Source organism: Glandiceps talaboti, chromosome 4, assembly GCF_964340395.1.
Source record: "Glandiceps talaboti chromosome 4, keGlaTala1.1, whole genome shotgun sequence".
Lineage (NCBI taxonomy): Eukaryota > Metazoa > Hemichordata > Enteropneusta > Spengelidae > Glandiceps > Glandiceps talaboti.
In genome coordinates, this window is record NC_135552.1 from 25,682,087 (window position 1) to 25,701,927 (window position 19,841).

Sequence of the window (19,841 nt, forward strand, 5' to 3'; positions counted from 1 at the left end):
TCTAAATGGATTATCTGGAGAGATTACTTCACCAGGTTACCCGTCTCAATATTCTAATGGCCTCGATCTTTCCTGGACTATTACTGTTGCCGTTGGGATGCGAATCGAAATCGCCTTTACAGCATTTGACTTGCAAATCCACAGTACTTGTAACATGGATTACCTTGAGGTGAGTACTTTCCACCTTCTCTGTATAACCTAACCTTTGATTGATTGAATGCATAGAAATATTTCACATTTCACGTTTCCAACATGATTCACTGCGTTTTACTAATTTTTGTTAAATGTATCAACATTAATTTTAGTTCGAGGATTCTGGAACTCAGATGGGACGGTTATGTGGATCTGATCTACCAGGCAACGTCTACAGCTCCGGAAACGTTCTCAGTGTTAAGTTCCACACAAACAACAAAGACACTTTCACAGGCTTCAAGCTACAATGGCTTGCTGTATCTGGTAAAACATATTTTCTCTAATCAGTTCCAATTTCAGAAAACATTCCTAGGAACTCTTCCCCCTGTTAGCAATCCCTTGGAGGGCATCTGCGTTAGGGTAATCTCGTGGGATGAATTAAACAACTATCTTCCATGCAAAATTGAGACTTTACCCCTCAAAATTTGGATATAAGGTTCACAAGTTGGACTCTTTTTTGTGAAATTTAGATTAAAATACATTTTTCAGTAACGACCGTTATCAAACGTCTAGAACTTCTCTCTTGAAATGTCAACTACGACATTTTAGCAACAATTATCTGAAATCGGGCCCAGACAGCTTTGCATGTGTTTTGGTATTCAATCACCACAAAATTTGTTTGGAGGGATTTGTGATTGATTAGCACCTCTAAATACCCAATATACAAATATTTCATCACCATTTAACATAAGTCAGCATAGTCATGTAGTCGTCGTATTGAAGTTTCTAATGATAATGTGCACCAAAAAAATTATCTTAATTGGTTAAAAGTAGGAAATATCATTAAATCTGTTTCTTTCTAACTAATGTTTTTATGTTCTTTGTACTTTTCTCCTATGACATTGTATGTAAGTTTATAGATGTTCTATTTGTTTAATTTAAATTTGTTTGAAAAAAGTGACTTATAAGTCCGAAGGGGCTGGGCAGATGTACATCTGTATACGTATATTTATTGTAAATTATTGTAAATCTGCATGTCACTATAATAAACTACTACTACTACTACTACTACTACTACTACTACTACTACTACTACTACTACTACTACTACTACTACCACTACTACAAGCAGTCAATATTTTATATGCAAATTTTTATGTGCAAATTTTAAGGGGTAAACTCTCAAAATTACACTTAGAAGACATTTCTTTTATTCTGCAGAATAGAATTATCCTAAAACGATTGTTTTCTCATTTCTACCGAAAAATGCGTACAGCAATCACCTTTTCTGAAATCGGGACTAGACTAAATCCGTGTCCACAAACATTATATTACTAAGGTAACGGTCGGTTGTTTTCTACAGAAGGATTCGACGATTGACCGTCTATAATCAAACCAGCTCCTCCTTCCAAGCAAATAATTCTCTTCAACTGCTAAAATTGTTCTCTCGTCTGAGAAGACATTATCTAGTATCTAGATTCGAAAACATTATTAGTAGAAATGACTATCTTGTATGACGGATATTAATAATATTATATACCCTGAGGACGATGCCTTCATGTAAGCCAAAGTTGCCAGTCTACCACATTTGAGGAGGTTGATTAAATGGTGATTGATAATTGTACTCTGCCGGGTTAATTTTATTATTTGGATAGTCAATAACTTCGCAGAGAATTTCCCAATAGCTGACATTGGTGAATATATATCATTAGTAGATCGGAACCTCATTTCTGTACAAATTCAAAGTTCTTGGAACTAAAATTTCAAACTTGTCCATGGTCATTCGAACGTCATCATAAAATCAACCAGACAAAAGGTCGCCTAAGCGTATTTAGTGTATGGCGGCAAAATCTGACAACCTGCATGGCGGCAAAATCTGACAACATGCACATGATCATGGACTCTCACATGGATCCATTTAGTTATGTTTTTTTAAAAAACCGCTCATGGTTTCCACCGACACAGAAGGCTAACATGAATTGTTTTTATTGTTATTATATGTATTCAACGCGAATGAACAAGTAGTCATCGACCAAGCCATATCTACAGAAATAAGGTATATTGAAGTGTTATATATGCGATTTATCTTATAAGGCGTAACAAATTGTGTGGTTCCGATTACATTCAATTTTAAAATAGGTGGGGTAGGTAGATTTTTTATTTTATTATATTTTTTTTATGTGTGATTGTCTAGTTCAGGTTTTCTATTGTTTTCCATATGGTCTCTGTGTTGTTTATTTATTCCTATCAGATGTACAGCCATTACAGATTGGAAGAATAGTTTTATATTGTCTTTTTAAGTTGATGTCAGTTTCCGCACCCACTATTTCTTACGAGACGTCACGATTTTATTATTATTTTTCTCGAATACGTAAAAAAAAATGTTTAGGATCGGCGTGAAAAACTAGGTGGGGTCGGGTAACCGGAACCAACAACTTTTTTATCTGGCCTAATTATTCCTACTAATTCACCTCAACTCGCCAAATTTAACCACTCACTTTAAGATATCAAAATAACGGGACTCGACAAGATCTGACAGAATAAGATATACAGACATGCTAAAGCTCGTGCATATAAATCCCCAACCCGTATGGACAGAAATGAACCAACAGAAAAAGATAATAAGTTTTTCAACTATACTCTCGTCACATGACTGTACACAGGTGACATGAATTGGGTAGCCCAGCGAAGACGATGTGAAACGTCTGGCTAGAAGCATTTTCGTGGTTTCTGTAGATTAAGAAGCATAGCATGGAATACGATTTTGTCCCAAGTTCTTGCATGGGTTTCATATATTGGAACAATAGAGATAACTTTGGGCCATTATTTTTGTTCAGTGCCAACTTGTTGGAATAGCTCTGTCAGACAACTGTTTTTCACAGGTAAATTGTATTTCTTCTCCCAACACAAGTCGTGATTGTTGAAACATTTGCCAAATACTACAGTTGTTCGTAACAACAAAAGGTTATATGTCTTGTGTAGTCAGTATATACTGGCAATGATAAACATGCAACTATCTCTCTGTTTGCCATAAGATGTATTTTGAATTGTGGGAGCATCACCAGTTCTTCGTATAGCATGTCGTTTCAATTACTTCATTCAATTGGAAATGCTGTTGGAAACAATGTTGTATATGACTGGAGCCTACAAGAGCACACATCAAACGACCGATTCCAAGTGATTGACGGTTTCAAGGAATTCACTGTTAATGGTAAACTTTGCTTAATGTCAAAAATTATATTTTACTTAGGGACGAGATCAATAGTTCAATGTAGGATAAAAAACTAAATTATTTTACTTTGGCGTTGGGGAGGGGGTTTGAGCCATTTTAGGTCTCGTCCTACAAAATCGAGTTTTCTTTTTAATAATGGATGGATGGTCTGTACCCCTAAATACCAATATACATCTAAAAATGTCAAATTGAGAAAAGGAGAATATTTGGTATAGTAAATGCATAGCCCTAAAATAAAGTGTCAGCCAAAGGATATGTTTTACTCACTACATGCTGGCTTGATATTCATAACATTAAATACTAATTTGAAATTGATTGTGTGGTTTGAAGCAATTTTTAAATTTTGGCCAATTTAGTTAGACGGGGTGGGGTGGGGCATCTGAGGCCTAAGTATAAGAATTTAGATTTTTTTATAAACGACCTTGAATGGGAAAAAAATCACAACCACTATTTATTGCCAAGCCCATAAAGACAACGTAAGTAGCTAGATCAATAGTTCAATGTAAGAGTAAATAGTCAACAATTGCTTGCATCTTCTCATACTATCATTTCCATTTTAATACACGGGAAAGACCTTTTATACAAGAAACCTTGAATAGTGACTACTGAAATTATTCAAGACGTCACGTTAAATGTGGAATAAACAGAGATGGCACTTCAAAGAAACATCAACCCTTGCACTAAATGTACCTTGCCTCGTCTTTTTATGTGAAAAATGTCAACGATCTACGGTTGCACCTTTGTTATAAAAGAATAATCAACGCAATGCACCATGCAGTCATTAGTAAGATTGACTTAATTGTATTTAAGGTTGATGGTGAATTTTGTATTTTTAGGCGTGGACCAACCATCTTTGATTATCAAAGAGAGTGCCCTTGATAGGGGAAGCAACTACAAATTGATTGGATCAATAACAACCGAGGGATCGGGAAATGGAAGTGCTGTGTATTCTTTTTCGACAGCAGTAGCGCCTTTTGGCGGGAATTGTAACGTCAATCCAATAGCAGGTACGCGCTACCTCTCAAAAGGCACCACTGATTAAAGCTTAAAGTGGCCATATATGGATGACGCATGGGTATTGATTTTGGATTTTTAAAATTATGTTTCTATACTTGAAAAAATAATGCGAAACAACAGAGACTGAATCCTTGTTTGTAACTCAATAATTTACAAAAAAAATTAAAAATTGTTTACATGTTAGTTATTTTATTCCCAATAATAAACTTTTTACACACTTTTTAGCTTTTCATAATTCATTAAATTACAAACACGGGTTTAGTCGATGCTGTTTCACATTATTTTTTTATGTATACAAACAACGTAGAGTTGTCTTAAAAGTTAAAAATCCAAATCAATATGCATATGTCATCCACATGGTCATTTTGAAACTTGTCTTCAAAGACTAAATAGAAATATATCAAGTATCCGCCTTAAAAACCAAAGTTGCAAACCAAATTTAAAAGCATTATCATGGCAACATTACAAGTGTCCTGATTATAAATGTACTTTTAACTGCATCCCTACACCGATACAAATGTTACGTTGACTGGCATGTTATCAAGATTCATTTTAAAGGTGTCTAAAGGGTAAGGACATTCTTAACTATGTAATTGATTTACATTTCACTTTTGCAGGTTATGCTCTACGGACCGAGTTCATGGTCAGCTGTCAGGGTTGGAACGCGAATGGAAGGGGTGTTGGAGAACCTGCTACAGATGACAGATTGTACTTTCGCATACACTTAACAAGTAACAAAGTCACTTACGGAAGAGATTTCTTTCAGTCTACGGACCCAGTGATGGATTCCTTGAGATTACCTAGTGGCCCTTCAGAAACTGACCCTATTTGGGAGTTGCTGGTAGAAATCGTAAATGAATATAAGGAATTCAATACAACTAAAATTGCTGTTCAGGTATTGGTTAAAGTTTTTTGCAAATACAGTCTGGTATCATTGGCATGCTGGTATAAGCCACCATTAGCGTAGCGGAACACTAGTACTGGTAGAGGAATGTTGAAAGGAACACAGTATTAAAACGCTGAACTATATTAGAGGTTAAAGATTTCATTGACAGTAAAATAAAGAGTTTCGACAACATTCGGTGTTATCATAACATCAGGAAAACCAAAAAAAAGGAAAATACGTCTGTAGCAAAACATACTCAAAAAAGAATGATATGCCACTTTCATTGTAGCCGAATTGCCATCACTTGACATTCCTGTGATAATTTAACATGTAATTCTATTTTAGATGTTGCAGGACAAGTCGGAAGAAGGACTACTTGAGTCAGCTCTGGAAATAATCAGAGCGCCCGATATCGTAAACGACTCTTACGTTAATCACAAAGCCATGGCAGTAGTAAAGGCTGTGTCTTTAACTATTAACATGGTATGTTTACCTACGTCAATATTTTGAATCATTGTACCATACGGGTTTAATACGAGATCACACATTGCCAAATATACACATGGTCCACTGACTGCAAATACCTATAATATCACGGAAATAGGTACGAATGGTATAAGCCACAGAAGTCTTTCAGTTGTGACTCAAACATATTTCTGATGTGATGTAGTAATTCTTAGTTTAATCTAAACGATGATATCCAATGTATAATTGTATAGCATTAACAATGATTAAGGTGTGTGCATACATAGTAGGTTTAACCCGAATGCTTTTGAAAACCATCTTCTCAAACTTAATGACGATGAGACCTGTCATAATTATGAGAAAATGACAAACGTAAGAATTATTAATGCATGAATATATATATATATATATATATATATATATATATATATATATATATATATATATATATATATATTACGCGATTAGTAATTGTTCCATTTGTTTTCTTTTGTGCAGGAAAGCGATGGAGAAGGCAATTCGGTGGGTTCGCAAAAAGAGATGGTAATAAAGTGTATTTTGATTTGTTGTATCTAGATCACTATGTCTGTCCCTCTGTCAATCATGTGTTCGTCTCTCTGTATTTGTCTGTCTGTCTCTCTCCCTCTACCTGTGTCGTCGTCGTCATCATCATCATCATCATCATCATCATCATCATCATCATCATCATCATCATCATCATCCTTTCTTGCAATTAATTAGGGGAACGGTTGCTCAGAATTTCATCTACCTTGCCTTGGTGGATATATCGTAGTTGTGTGGCCTGCTTATTAAAAGATGGGCGTGGCTTGCATATTGAAATGACGATTGGTATAATTAGTGACATTTCCCAATTTGATCTGTCATCGTGGATATAATGATATAATGCGAATATGTCGTATAGCCTTGATTTATTAACTCTGCTTGAATATTATGTAAATGAAATTACATCTACTACAGAACAACGAAAAAGAGAATCTATCCAAAGAAAGTGCTTCACTTTTTAAACAAATCGTCAAAATGTTCTTCACCATAATATACACATATAAAAGTCTAATTTGAAATGCCTTGAAGAAGGCATTTAGTTTATATCTGGTTTATACATTCCAGTTAAGAACAGAAATGTGTAAAGTGATAGAATCCTCTGCAAGTCTGCTGACTCATGAAGAGTCGGTATATCAGATATCATCGGCAATTGAGATGGTTGCGAGAGTACCATCGCAACTGACCAGGAATGCACAGGTAAGTAATATCAAAATTTCTAGTTTACTTTCTTAATTAGGGCACAGGTAACATTGTACGATTCGTCTTTATTTTTCAAGTTCTTTGTAGATGGAACTAATCGCCTAAGCCTGTAAAAGATGTATTCCATCATGCCCATACCGCTTGCTCATACGAGAGTTTGAATGACGGGGGTAGGGGGAGGGGGGTGGCGGCAGTTCGCTCTCAGGGTAGTGGTACCTCGTATATGTAAATTGTAATGCTGTGCTATTATTTCGGCGTTTAATATCAGGATGCCGCAGTTGCAACCATATCCAAGGCCTCTTCTGCAATTGCTTCAATTACAGAGGATCGGAATGTACACCAAGTAAAGGTCCTAGAGGCGTCAACGGGTAAGTGAAAATGAAACCCTACGAGCTATAAATAGTAGATATTGTCGACAGTTCCCGTTACTTGTGAAATAAGAACGACAGCAGAGATATTTGTAGGAATTGCCAGATTTGAATAAAAGTTTTCAAGTGAAAAGACAACGACAACACAGCTTTCACTATCTGAGCCTATATCGTAAAAGGGGACTGTAAGCTTTGAAGTTTTCTGTGCCATGATAATACAAGTCTTGTGGTATGTATATCCTCATCGATAGATTTGGTACATTCGTCTGCCAAGGTTTTGGAAGCCATACATGAATCCGAGTCAGTGAATGATGACAATAATGCTGGCAGCAGTCACATAACTGTGAGTGTGTATGGCTTATTTTCTTTTAATTCTTATAGATATTGACCAAGTATTCATCTCTCATGGATGAATGAATGGATGGGTGGATGACATAAGTCACATTTATTCAACAAAAATTAGAATCGGGCACAAGTCTAAACATAAGCACTAAGGAACTCAATCTGATTAAAATCTGATTTTAATCAGATTGTAAAGAACTGATCACGAGATTATTAGATCTTCAGCATGGAAATCACCTCTTCTACAGTTGCTAATTTCTTTTATACAGGGGTTAGTAAAAATTTTGTGAAACCGTTTTGTATTTACATGTAAGTAGTTCTACGTTAGTATGTGTAGATAAGAGTGAATGAAAACCTGACTTCCATAGCCGACAACAATAGTTTTGAACGGATGGGGTTTGGAGAGGCCTTTATTACTCCTGCTGATTTTTCTTCCTTTCACATTCATGCACATGATTTACTGCATTGCTTCTACTTTTCTAGGCTCGTGATTTAACCAATACTATCGTCAGGTCTCTGACAAACTTGTCATCAGGTGTACTTCGTCGAATGTTACCAGGAGAACAACCTGTTAACATTTCAACTGATGGTATATCCATGCTGTTAGAAAGGACTACTATGGAAGGCATGGCTTACAAAACAATACAGCTTCAATCTGGACGCTTCTCTCTACCATCAGCAGAAACAATGTTTGGAGATGATAACTATGACACTGTTGATTTAAAGGTATGATAAAAACTAGGATATTCTTTGTCTTTAGTAATATTGATGTCAGCACCTTAACTTAACCATGACTTCTATAGATGGAGCACATAGCCAAACTAGAATGTTATATATGTCGTTGTTCTTTTCATGCATAATGTGCTATTCAGTTGAAACTTTTCCAATTGAATTTCACATTTCTGTAGGTAGTTGACTACAAGAGGAACCCATTTACATGGGATAAAACATCAAATGTTCGAGAAAGGGTGATCTCTGTGGAGATCTACGACGACAACTTCAACATTATTGCACAGCAGAACATATCGGACGATTTCATTTTTTCAATTGACTATTCCAAATACCCCAAGACAAGTACACATACGTCCTCTACTGAAGTTCCTGCCGTGTCTACCTCTGACGAAATTACATCAGTCATCGCCATGTTTAACGTCACATCTCATGCCTCTGCAGTTCGAATGTATATCTCGACCTCAGAATACTCAACTTCTACCTTCATGATCGACACAAAGTATGGCGAGGTGCCAGAAATGGATCATTTTGATTTTAGGATGATAGTACCGGGGGACACGGTAATAAACGAAGAGAAAATATTGACATCAGAAGGGGAAAACTCGAATACGATATCAACTATAAACACACCTGCTAGGATAATTAGACAAGACGAGAACTATGAACAAATCGCACCAAACACAAAGACATATGAAGTATTCATACCAACGCAGTTTACTGGCACATATTATGTGCAGATATCAGAATTCAATGGACTCGGTAAGTTTTGGTTCCATTCTGAAAATCGCTCAACACTCATTGCTCTCTATGTTGCCTGCGTATAGAAATTGAAGCGATAATTGAACTTTACATGCTGTTACGATAAATACGTCTTGTTATTACCATGATATTTATGAAAGAAAGCACACTAATTCCCAACGTTTTATCAAATAGACAAACCAGAACACTCCATTCTTAACAGACCACGCCAACCATTCACACTGAAGATCCATACAGCAACGTGTAAGTACTGGAATGAGCATCAAGAACGGTGGACACCAGATGGATGCAAGGTAAGTGTTGTTTTCAAAGCTGGTGCCTTCACCCACTTAAACGATCGTAATGGATCTCATGGGGACTTAAACAGTTACGATAGTGTCAATCTGATTACAACGGGGGAGGGGGGGGGTATGGTTCGATTCCTTTACTTATTTTAATTTCTGTTGTATATTGTCGGGGGGGGGGCTTGTTATTTTGTAGTTCTGGATATGATCGCTTTGCTTGTCCTACAAAGGCAATCACAACCAGCACTACAAAAGCAAATAGCAATATACAAAGGACTAAAGATGATTAAAGGAGCCGAACCAAAATTTTAGATTGGGTAAATGTGTATTCCTACGTGATATCTGTAACCTGATGGATGCAGGGAGTTGGTCCAAGTGTTCCTCAGTGTACCGTTTCGCTGAGAGAAATAGTGTTCGATTGAACACAGTCCCTTGGTGTACCTGGTGGTCTGGAGATGTACCAGTTCGTACTTAGAGCCCTCATGACCGTGGAATATCGCTGTTTTAGGATACACTGCTTGATTAGACATTTCATACGTTTAAATTTATTAGAAAGAGTTTGAAAGTCGCTTGCCAGCTAGATATAACAAGGTTTGCATGCTCAAACATGCACATAGTTTTCCAAAGAAAATCGTTTTACGTGAATATCTGCACTGTTTTAATCACCAACATATTGACACTTTTTGCTAAAGTGGACTAAATTTGATGGATGGAAGACCCTAGCACACCAAGGACACTGAGTAAGGCAGCCTTTGTGATTCCATGTGCTAGTTGCATGAACTTCGGATATGGTCATAAGTTTACCGAATCTGACATGTGCTCAGCCAATCGCCCGGGATTGCTAAGTGTTAGAAATATTCACAGATTGCCTTGGTTATTGATTCATGAGGAACATGTTATTTTCAGGACATCTCTGTGCTGACTATTTCATCTAGCTAAAATATATATGTATGATTTTATGTTTTAGGTGGATCCTCTGTCAACTCCGGAGGAAACAATATGTTATTGCAATCACCTGACAAACTTTGGGGTCGAATCCTTCTACGTACCTATCAATAAAATTGACTGGGATGTGGCGTTTGCAAATTTTGCACGTCTTCATGAAAATCCAGTGGTGTTCGTTACAATTTGTATTATCATTGTCTGGTATATTGTTCTTCTCGTGTTCTGCCGCAGAAAGGATAAGAACGACCGACTGAATGTAAGTTCAAACCAACACCTTTTTCGAGGTTGATCAGTCAGGATTTACAGCTATTGAAGAAGAAAAATATTCATGCAAGCAGTAAACTGACAGTGACGAACGTACCTCTTACGACTATCTACCAATAATCAATTTGTGTAGACCATCATCACAATGCCTGTTTAGTGATTTGAACTACCAGTCACTGAAGGTCACGACATACTAGTGTATTCAGTTGATTCTAATATCAAAGCTCGGACACAATCATCCCCGCAATAAATATAAATCGTTCAATTCAATAATGTTCAATATATGAAAGCCTTTGGAAGTGGTAATTACAGAATTTTACAACGCATTTCTGACTACGATAAGTGGCTCAATCCAAATGGGCAATCACTGAACATGAGTGAATTTTTGAAATTGTGAGATTTACAAGAAATTATAGCATACAAATTTGTTTTGAACTACACTGATGAAGTGGCAAGAATCTAAACACCCTTGCTTTGATGTTGTTATTCCATTCGTTCCAGAACTGTTACTTCGAATGCTGATGAGACATTAATATTCCATCTGCCTTTAACCTTAGGCATAACTTCAATCAGGCAATACGAAATTAAGTAGAAGCATGAATTGTTAACCTTTATCACAGACAAGGCTTACCTTGTCAGTGCACATACATGTGATAAGGTTGATGGCTCAGAGCAAACAAGATACATGTATGAGTTACATTGTGCTTGTATTCTATATTTGTGCTGGTAGGATCACAGCCCAACTCAACAATAAAACGTAGCAATATAATTTGTTATTCCAATCTTTTTGTAGTGGAATACGACAGCATTGGTTGGAAATCGATCAGGTGATCACGTCCAATATCACGTGACTGTCTATACAGGTTTCACACTGGAATCCGGAACCCGGTCAAATATATACTTCAAACTTTCTGGAGAAAAAGCGGATTCTGGTATCAGACATCTTAAAGATGTTTTCGGAAAGGTAGTTTCCACATATTTCAACAATTTAAAAAAAACAATTCATACAATGTAATTCATTAAAGAAATCAATTAATTATATCTTCTGTCGACATTTGTACGCATAATCCATTCCAGTTTGGTACATACATTAGGTATTTTGTGTATTTTTCAAGTAGGAGCATAAATGACCGATTTTAACTTTTGTAAAGATGACACAGGGGTAAAGTCTATTTATATTTATGGCACTGTTTGTTTTTTAAATCAAATCTCGAAATTCAATCTTTACATGCATGACTGGAAGGCTAGGCAATGCTAATTAAACATTCATCAACTTATGTTGTAGCTGTTCACAAGTGGGAGTGTTAATCACTTCCTACTGACTGTACCAAAGAAGCTCGGAGAACTACAGTATCTGTACATCTGGCATGACTCTTCAGGTCTAGGTGATGATGCGTCATGGTTCTTAAATCGTATTGTGGTCACAGATAGGCAAAATGGGGAGTGGTAAGTTCATGTACATATTTATACGCAACAGTCGATGCATGTAACTTGAATGTAAACTTTGAAGTAATACAGGTTATTGTGCTAGAACACACACACACACACACACACACACACACACACACACACACACACACACACATGCAAGCATGCGTACGTACGTACGCACGCACGCACGAATGAACGCACGCACACACACATACATACATACATACATACATACATACATACATACATACACACATGCATGCCTGCATGCATACATACATACATACATACATACATACATACATACATGCATGCATGCATACACATGCACACATGCACACCTGCCTGCCTGCCTGCCTACCTCCATACATACCTCCATACATACCTCCATACATACATACATACATACATACATACATACATACATACATAGAAATACATATGGAACTTATAAATCAGTCCGTATGAATAGATGAAAAATCCGACGTTTCGAATAAATATTCTTTTTCAAAGGAAAAATCGGTGAGATACAGAAATACATACATACATACATACATACATACATACATACATACATACATACATACATACATACATACAAATATTGTATATATATAAAGCTAGTCGGAACATTTGGAAAATCTTTTATACTGCATTATGCGTATGGTGCATTATCGGTTACTCTTATAAAAAAATCAACCTCGGGAACTACATATGCATACCAAAGGTTGTCGACGAAGATGAGGGAACTTTCTGGCGTTTGTGTGGCTGTTACTATACTCCCTGCTCCGTATTATGCATTAGTATTGGTGACATGCGCGATTTACATCGCCTTTTCTTTATTTCAGCTTTTACTTCCTGTGTAACCAGTGGCTTGCTGTTGATAAGGGTGACGGTAAGATTGATCGGATCTTGACAGTCGCTGCAAAGAATGGCACGTTGGACTTCAAAAACCGATTTGATGCCCTTAAAAGGCAGGGGTTAAGTGAAGACCACTTGTGGGTTTCGCTATTCTTAAGACCAAAAAGAAGCAGTTTTACACGTGTACAGAGACTGTCTTGTTGCCTTTCAATGTTGTTAGCCTACTTGATTTCCAATGCCATGTTCTACAAAACCGACTCCGAAGCAGAGAAGATGAATTTTACCTGGATACACTTTGGGCCAATCAAGTTCTCGCTCCAACAAATCTACATAGGTACCATCTCAACACTCGTTGTTTTCCCAGTGAATATGCTGACCGTCTACATCTTTCGGAATACAAGAAGGACCGGTAATAGGTTGACTATTTTCCATAAGTTCTTTAATCTGTTGAAGTTTTGGAAGAGTTCCTCACGATATTCCAAAGATGACGGATCCTCCGATATGACAAGGATCGAGAAGAAAAATGGTCTGATGCTGCCATATTGGTGTCTGTACATCGCTTATAGCATCATATTTCTGGTGACGTTGATATCCGGGTTTTTTGTCATCATGTACAGCATGCAATGGGGGCCAGAGAAATCATCTGACTGGTTGTTTTCATGCCTCACATCTTTTTGTGAATCACTGTTTCTCATCGAGCCCATCAAGGTAGGAAGAAGCATAGTTTGAAATTGTAAGGTGTTCAATCACTGAATCACACAGGCAAAGGAGATAACTGTAAATCTAATACTAACCTATCCAGTCTTATCACGTTACTTTGTAACCCTACATCAGCATACACGTCCACAGTAAAAGTACATTTTGCGATAGGAACAACTGTTCGCTGCTGTTCGCTACGTACACAAGCTTGTCGTATTCAATATAAAACGAGAATAGTTTTCTAATATATCATTTATCCGAACTTAAAAAAGTAAAATGATATTACACATACTGTTATGCGTTTTATCATATGTACAGAATGTTTAAGTTCGTTTGATTATTTCAACACCTTTAGGTTCTCGTTCTGGCCTATTTGTTCGCATTGATGATAAGAAATCCAGAAAGTACGCAGGAGCTGCAACGGAACAAGGTAATCCTTAAAGATGAAGACTACGAAAGCTTTGATAAAGTACCCCTAAGTAAGTTTCTCTTTTATGCCTTACTCTGCTTAAATATTTTAAATATAAAGACCATGTTACCATCAGTGGCATAAAATGATAACTCACTGAAATAAAACTGTTTGCTATTGCACCGAACATCATAGTTTTATGTCAACTCGAATGACATTTATATTTTATCCAAAATGATGATGATTTTATGGAGAAACAATGTGAGGTGTTGCAAAATGTGAACAGTACTAGTAAAAGTCACAATGGCATACCCACACACTTACATTTCTGATTTACGATGCGTTGATCTTATCAATTATGTTTTTGACTGTGAACACTTCTATTACGTTAATATAATAGCAACCTCTGACAATTGCTTTGCATTGGTGTGATAGATACGGAAGAAGATTCTCCATATAAACCACTTACATCAGATGAATTAAAGCCAATAAAAATAAGGAGAGTCCGAGAGAAACAAATGATGTCTGTATTTTATGGAATTGTTGTCTACGTGGTGTTTGTGGGGCTGTCAATAATTCTATGCAGATACGTTAGAGACCCGATGACATATTACCTCAATACTCACTTGGAAGATACCTTCATCAAACCACATTCAAGATTCAATGAAGTGAGTTTTAAAGCAAGTTTAATATTGTTTGTTTGTTTGTGTGTGTGTGTGTGTGTGTGTGTGTGTGTGTGTGTGTGTGTGTGTGTGTGTGGAAGGAGGGATGGATCTGATGGAAGCGCTGATGAACGAACTCTGCGCGCATTGGACAACATCCGCCAGTGATTCCTCTGTTTGTTGATGAGAGTGTCCGTCTCCGTCTGTGTTATATGCTGGACCTAACAAACCCTAAACCCTAACAAACCGTTCACAAACTTTGTCTTAGATACGCACACCTGACCAGTTCTGGGATTGGATGGAAACAGTGTTTGTTCCAAATGTGTACAAAACTGAAAAGTACTTAACAACTTCTTCGACTGACGGAAGATATTTTCATATTGGTTCACCTCGCCTTAGACAACAACGACATAGGAAAGGTAAAGAAGCTTACATACCAATACTATACAGAATACGACCTAGGATGTAATAAGACTCGTTGAGATCTGGAAGAAACCAGTGTATATAAATGTATATAAAGTCATTTCTCTTCAAACTTGGCTTTATTTCGAATATACCATACATAAGAGGCCTGGGTTGAATCAGTCACTTTAGCAGCTATCTAAGATTAGAATAGAGAAAAGCTAACTATCAACCTGAGGTTGTTCTTAGTCACTCACCGCCTGCATGCCTTATATATATTGCAGTGAAAAAGTATTAATTGCGTTTACCAATGTGTATTGCGATTATATCCGCACATCAAAATACTTCGCCTTGACGACGACATTACAGCTAGACATTATAACATTGTTATAACCATTACTGAACCACAGCCCCCCCCCCCCCCCCGATAAATAAAACACCCACAAAATCAGTCCGTGTTTTTCGTTGGTAGTAATTTTTAAAAAGCTTAACAAAAGTTATATTTCTTACATTTTGGTTTAGGGCCTTGTGTGCACCTTGTACAGACAGAGCAATTCGAATGTGAACTTATTGGCCACCTTGAGACCTTGGATTTCGATGTTGGCTGGCAATCAGATAAACCTGACACAAATCATACAAACACAGCCAGCCCTTGGAAGCACCAGAATTCCACAACCGTAAGTGGCATCCCTGCTTGGGGACGGTATGGATATTATGACACTAATGGCTATGTTGCAACTTTTCCAAGAGAGATATCTGAACTTAGAAAGCTGACGCAGTCGCTAAGAGAGGAAATATGGATAGACCGATTTACGAGCGTCGCATTGGTAGAGTTTGACTTGTATAACCCCGATAGTAAACTGTTTGCAAGTGTCACATATATGGTTGAGTTCTTGGGGCCTGGTGGAGCAGAGTGCATGAGCCTTCAATCCTCTTTTCGTCTTCTCCACAGTGTGTTTGGTGAAAACATGTCTTACGATAACTATGCTATAACTGTATTTATTTGCTGGGTTCTGCGGTTTGCATTAGGCATCGGTCTGTTCGTATCTCTGGTCCGAATGCTGATTAAACAGCGACTTTCATTCTTTAAGTTGACATGGAATATTTTTGATTTGATCCTGGTTGCAACTACCTTTGCATCATTGACGTTCATGGTTGTCTTTGAATTCACCACAAGCCAAATCGTAACAGACATCATAAAGAGTAAGTTTTCCCCCAGATTTCACTCATATAATAAATGAAATTTGTTCTTCCAACAGTCAGAAGAAAATTCACAAAGACAAATTTTGTTGCATATTTAACCAACGCAAGATGCTCTTAGAGGAATTAGCTTTGGTAAACGTACATTCATGAATGATTTTCAAGATCAGAGAGGAATGAGACAAAATGTCAGTGGTCAGTGTTCCATTCCATTTTGCCAAATATTTGGATTTTACTCTAGTGGGGGAGGGGTGTTGTCATCCGAAAGAATCAGTTTACAGTATAATAATAAATTGACTATATAACATTAACGTTTTGAATGGTTATCCTCGAGTCAATAACAAACCTTACAACACTAAAGTCATTGAACGTCTTGTCCACATTGCAGGTGGAGAAGGAAATCTGCAGCAAATAGCGAAGATGCACAACGTTTTAAATCACATCTTTGCTGTCGATGTATTCTTAGCAATTCTTCGCTTTCTGAAACTTCTGCGTTTCAACCGCAGAATGATGCTACTGACATTGACCCTGAGAAAAGCAAAAGGAGGGCTGTTAAGTTTCGCCATCTCTTATACTATTATTATTTGTGTCTTCTCTCATGCTGCCTATCTATTGTTTCATACATACAGTGATAGTTTCAAAAACGTCACAAAAATTGCATCACTACTCTTCACCATAACTGTTGGTGGGTTCCCAACTATAAGCAAGAAGTTAGACGTTTCCTGCCAATTGTCAACCCTTTTTCTTATCGTTTACGCAATATTTACTTTAACTATTACTATGAACATCTTCATTGCTATCATTAACGATGCATTCTACAAATCAAGGGCAGTAAATGACAAACAGAAGAACCACTTTGATATGCTGGACTATCTTTTGAGAAGGCTAAGGGATAAGGCAATGGATATGGGTCTATGGACAAATGGTAATATAAATATATATATTACTATTATTTATACCGCTCTACATACATGTGTATGGAGCACTGTTTACTCCAGCACAGACATTTTACATATACTGAGTATATATATATATATATATATATATATATATATATATATATATATATATATATATATATATATATATATATATATATATATATATATATAAACTTTACATTGAGGTTCTGTCTATAAATAATATCGAAAATCATAAAAATCTTTGACAGAACTGGAGACCCAACGATGAAGAGGAGCTCAGTCTCTTCGAAATATTTGGGTCAGAACTGTATGGTTTATGATATATATATATATATATATATATATATATATATATATATATATATATATATATATATATATATATCACTAGGTGTGCTAGTCACATCGATACGTCGCTAATATAACATCTTTTTTGATTGGAATTAAGACTGACTTCAGAACTTTACAATTTTCAGTTCAGCTAGTCACATGTATGTATGTATGTATGTATGTATGTATGTATGTATGTATGTATGTATGTATGTATGTATGTATGTACCGGCAAGTGTACCTGTTGGTGTGCATTCACAGTTGTTACAGAGTATCTGTCCATGTGATATTCATTTGCCGCCATGTTCTCGTAATGGTTGAATGTGATATCAAAGCTATTGTCATAAGGTTACCTAGTGTATCTGTTTTTACCATTTTTGCAGAGAATGATATGAGAAAGATTGAAAAGGACACTACTATCGATAAACACTTCGCAAAAATCAACGAGAAACTCGACAAAATTGAAGACTTGCTGCAAAACTTCCACTCCATATGAGCAACAGGCGTGGATACCAAACACACGTGGTCAACACTCTTAATCTTGTATGATATTTTGTATTTGTATATCACTTATAGTATTATACACTGTTATTTGTAACTTTTCAGCAATATGCTAGAATTTATGAACTTGTCCATTTTAGCAATTACAAGCACTTGTATTGTCACAAGATAGTGGGACATTTTTGAAAAGATGTAAACCCGTTTATTGTATTTGTATTCCCATTATATTTAGGCTAATGTATTGTTAGTTTTGTGACCATTTATGACCATTCTAATTTTCAAGAAATACGTGAGTCGACAGTTATTAACAGAAATTATAGTAGCAATTGAGAACAACGCCATGGCAGTGGTTAAATTTCAATTCAGGGCAGGGTTAACTACGGTAACGTTAACTCCTTTGTCCGAAACTAACATTTTATGACTACTTTTGCCTATCAATCCAATACTTTCTGCATTGTTTTCCTATAGAGATCACATTTCTCAACTCACTTAGAAACCAAACAAAACAATGAGTGATCATTTTCTTTTGAACAATTTCCCAACAATTAGGTAAATATGAGACTATCCCTACAGGATGGTCCATATATATTTCCACCACAAATGTGTACTTTATATAATGCAATATCAATAGTCTTACCATCTGCCGGCTTGAGCAATGTTGTCGAGTCGATGTGTTGCTCTCCTAAGGCCATCTGGGACCGAATTCCCTTACCTCGATTGCCATCACTTCGCCCTCACCGTCATAATTACAATGAGCTAATAGCACGCATGTGTGTATTGAGAGTCGTCCTCAGCGTCAAAATGTTCCAGAAAACAAGTCTCCAATGTAAGCAAACATTTGCTGTTTTGTATGAATAGTATACATATGGCGAAAGTAATTTGGATTGTCATATTTAGAGCATAAGAACGTTACCATCCGTTATCTTATCCATAAAAGATACCGTATCGCTACCCAGCTGGTGGCACATGTCGATGTGTGGAGGCCACTTTCCTCGAACAAGATGGCGTCATCACGCGACTTTGCATCTTTCAAGGCAACAACGAACCTATTAGTATTACCCTCACTTGTGGCAAGGTTTAATCTTATTGTAAGAGCCCTGCAAAACATTAGGCTCAATCTTTCCCAGCATTGACTTGCTCGTATGACTACCGCAAAAGTTGGGCAGAGTAAAGAACTGACTGTGAGTACCACTGAGCATGGCAAAGTGTAGTTTCATATACGCATTGACTTGTGGGTAGATGAACTATCCCACGTGATTCACTATTAAACCACGTCTAGTTTTAGAATCTACTTACAGAGTGACTTACACCTATTCAACAACACAATGATAGCACCATTTACATTTATCCGTGTGCCACTTGTTCTTGTGATAAAAATGTTATGCACCAAATACCATTCAAGAATAAGATTTATTGCGACAATACAAGTGGGGGGGGGGGTACTTAGTCGCAAAATTCAAATGTGTTAACTCCGTGTGACACTTGTTCTGATGAACAGTATCAAATGCACCGAATATTGCAATGTCAAATTATAGAATATGATTTAAAAGGCCTAAAAAAATTGTTTGGTTCCGGTTACCCGACCCCACCTAGTTTTTCACAGCCAACCCTAAACTTGCTTTTATGTATTCGAAAGAAAAATAATAAAATCGTGAAAACTGCAAAGTTGCGAGAGAAAAAGTGAATGCAGAAACTGACATTAACTTGAAAAGACATTATAAAATTGTTCTTCCA

At 36.6% G+C, this 19,841-nt stretch overlaps 1 protein-coding gene across 1 annotated transcript; it reads left to right on the top strand.

Moving 5' to 3' along the window:
* The first annotated feature begins 154 nt into the window (after window positions 1-154).
* Window positions 155-18,102, top strand: LOC144434389 (polycystin-1-like protein 2). The gene is made up of 18 exons (XM_078122839.1): window positions 155-169; window positions 306-456; window positions 4,201-4,371; window positions 4,999-5,276; window positions 5,613-5,750; window positions 6,231-6,254; window positions 6,861-6,992; window positions 8,189-8,431; window positions 8,614-9,196; window positions 9,371-9,489; window positions 10,448-10,681; window positions 11,483-11,653; window positions 11,975-12,135; window positions 12,969-13,689; window positions 14,036-14,159; window positions 14,525-14,757; window positions 15,699-16,356; window positions 17,990-18,102. Exons 1-18 carry the CDS (start codon window positions 155-157, stop codon window positions 18,100-18,102), a joined length of 4,269 nt encoding a protein of 1,422 aa, XP_077978965.1.
* The last annotated feature ends 1,739 nt before the right edge of the window (window positions 18,103-19,841 follow it).

Coding starts and splice junctions, on each gene's coding strand:
- LOC144434389 (XM_078122839.1), top strand. Junction 5,277..5,612: donor CAACTAAAATTGCTGTTCAG/GTATTGGTTAAA, acceptor ATTCTATTTTAG/ATGTTGCAGGACAAGTCGGA. Junction 14,160..14,524: donor CTTTGATAAAGTACCCCTAA/GTAAGTTTCTCT, acceptor TTGGTGTGATAG/ATACGGAAGAAGATTCTCCA.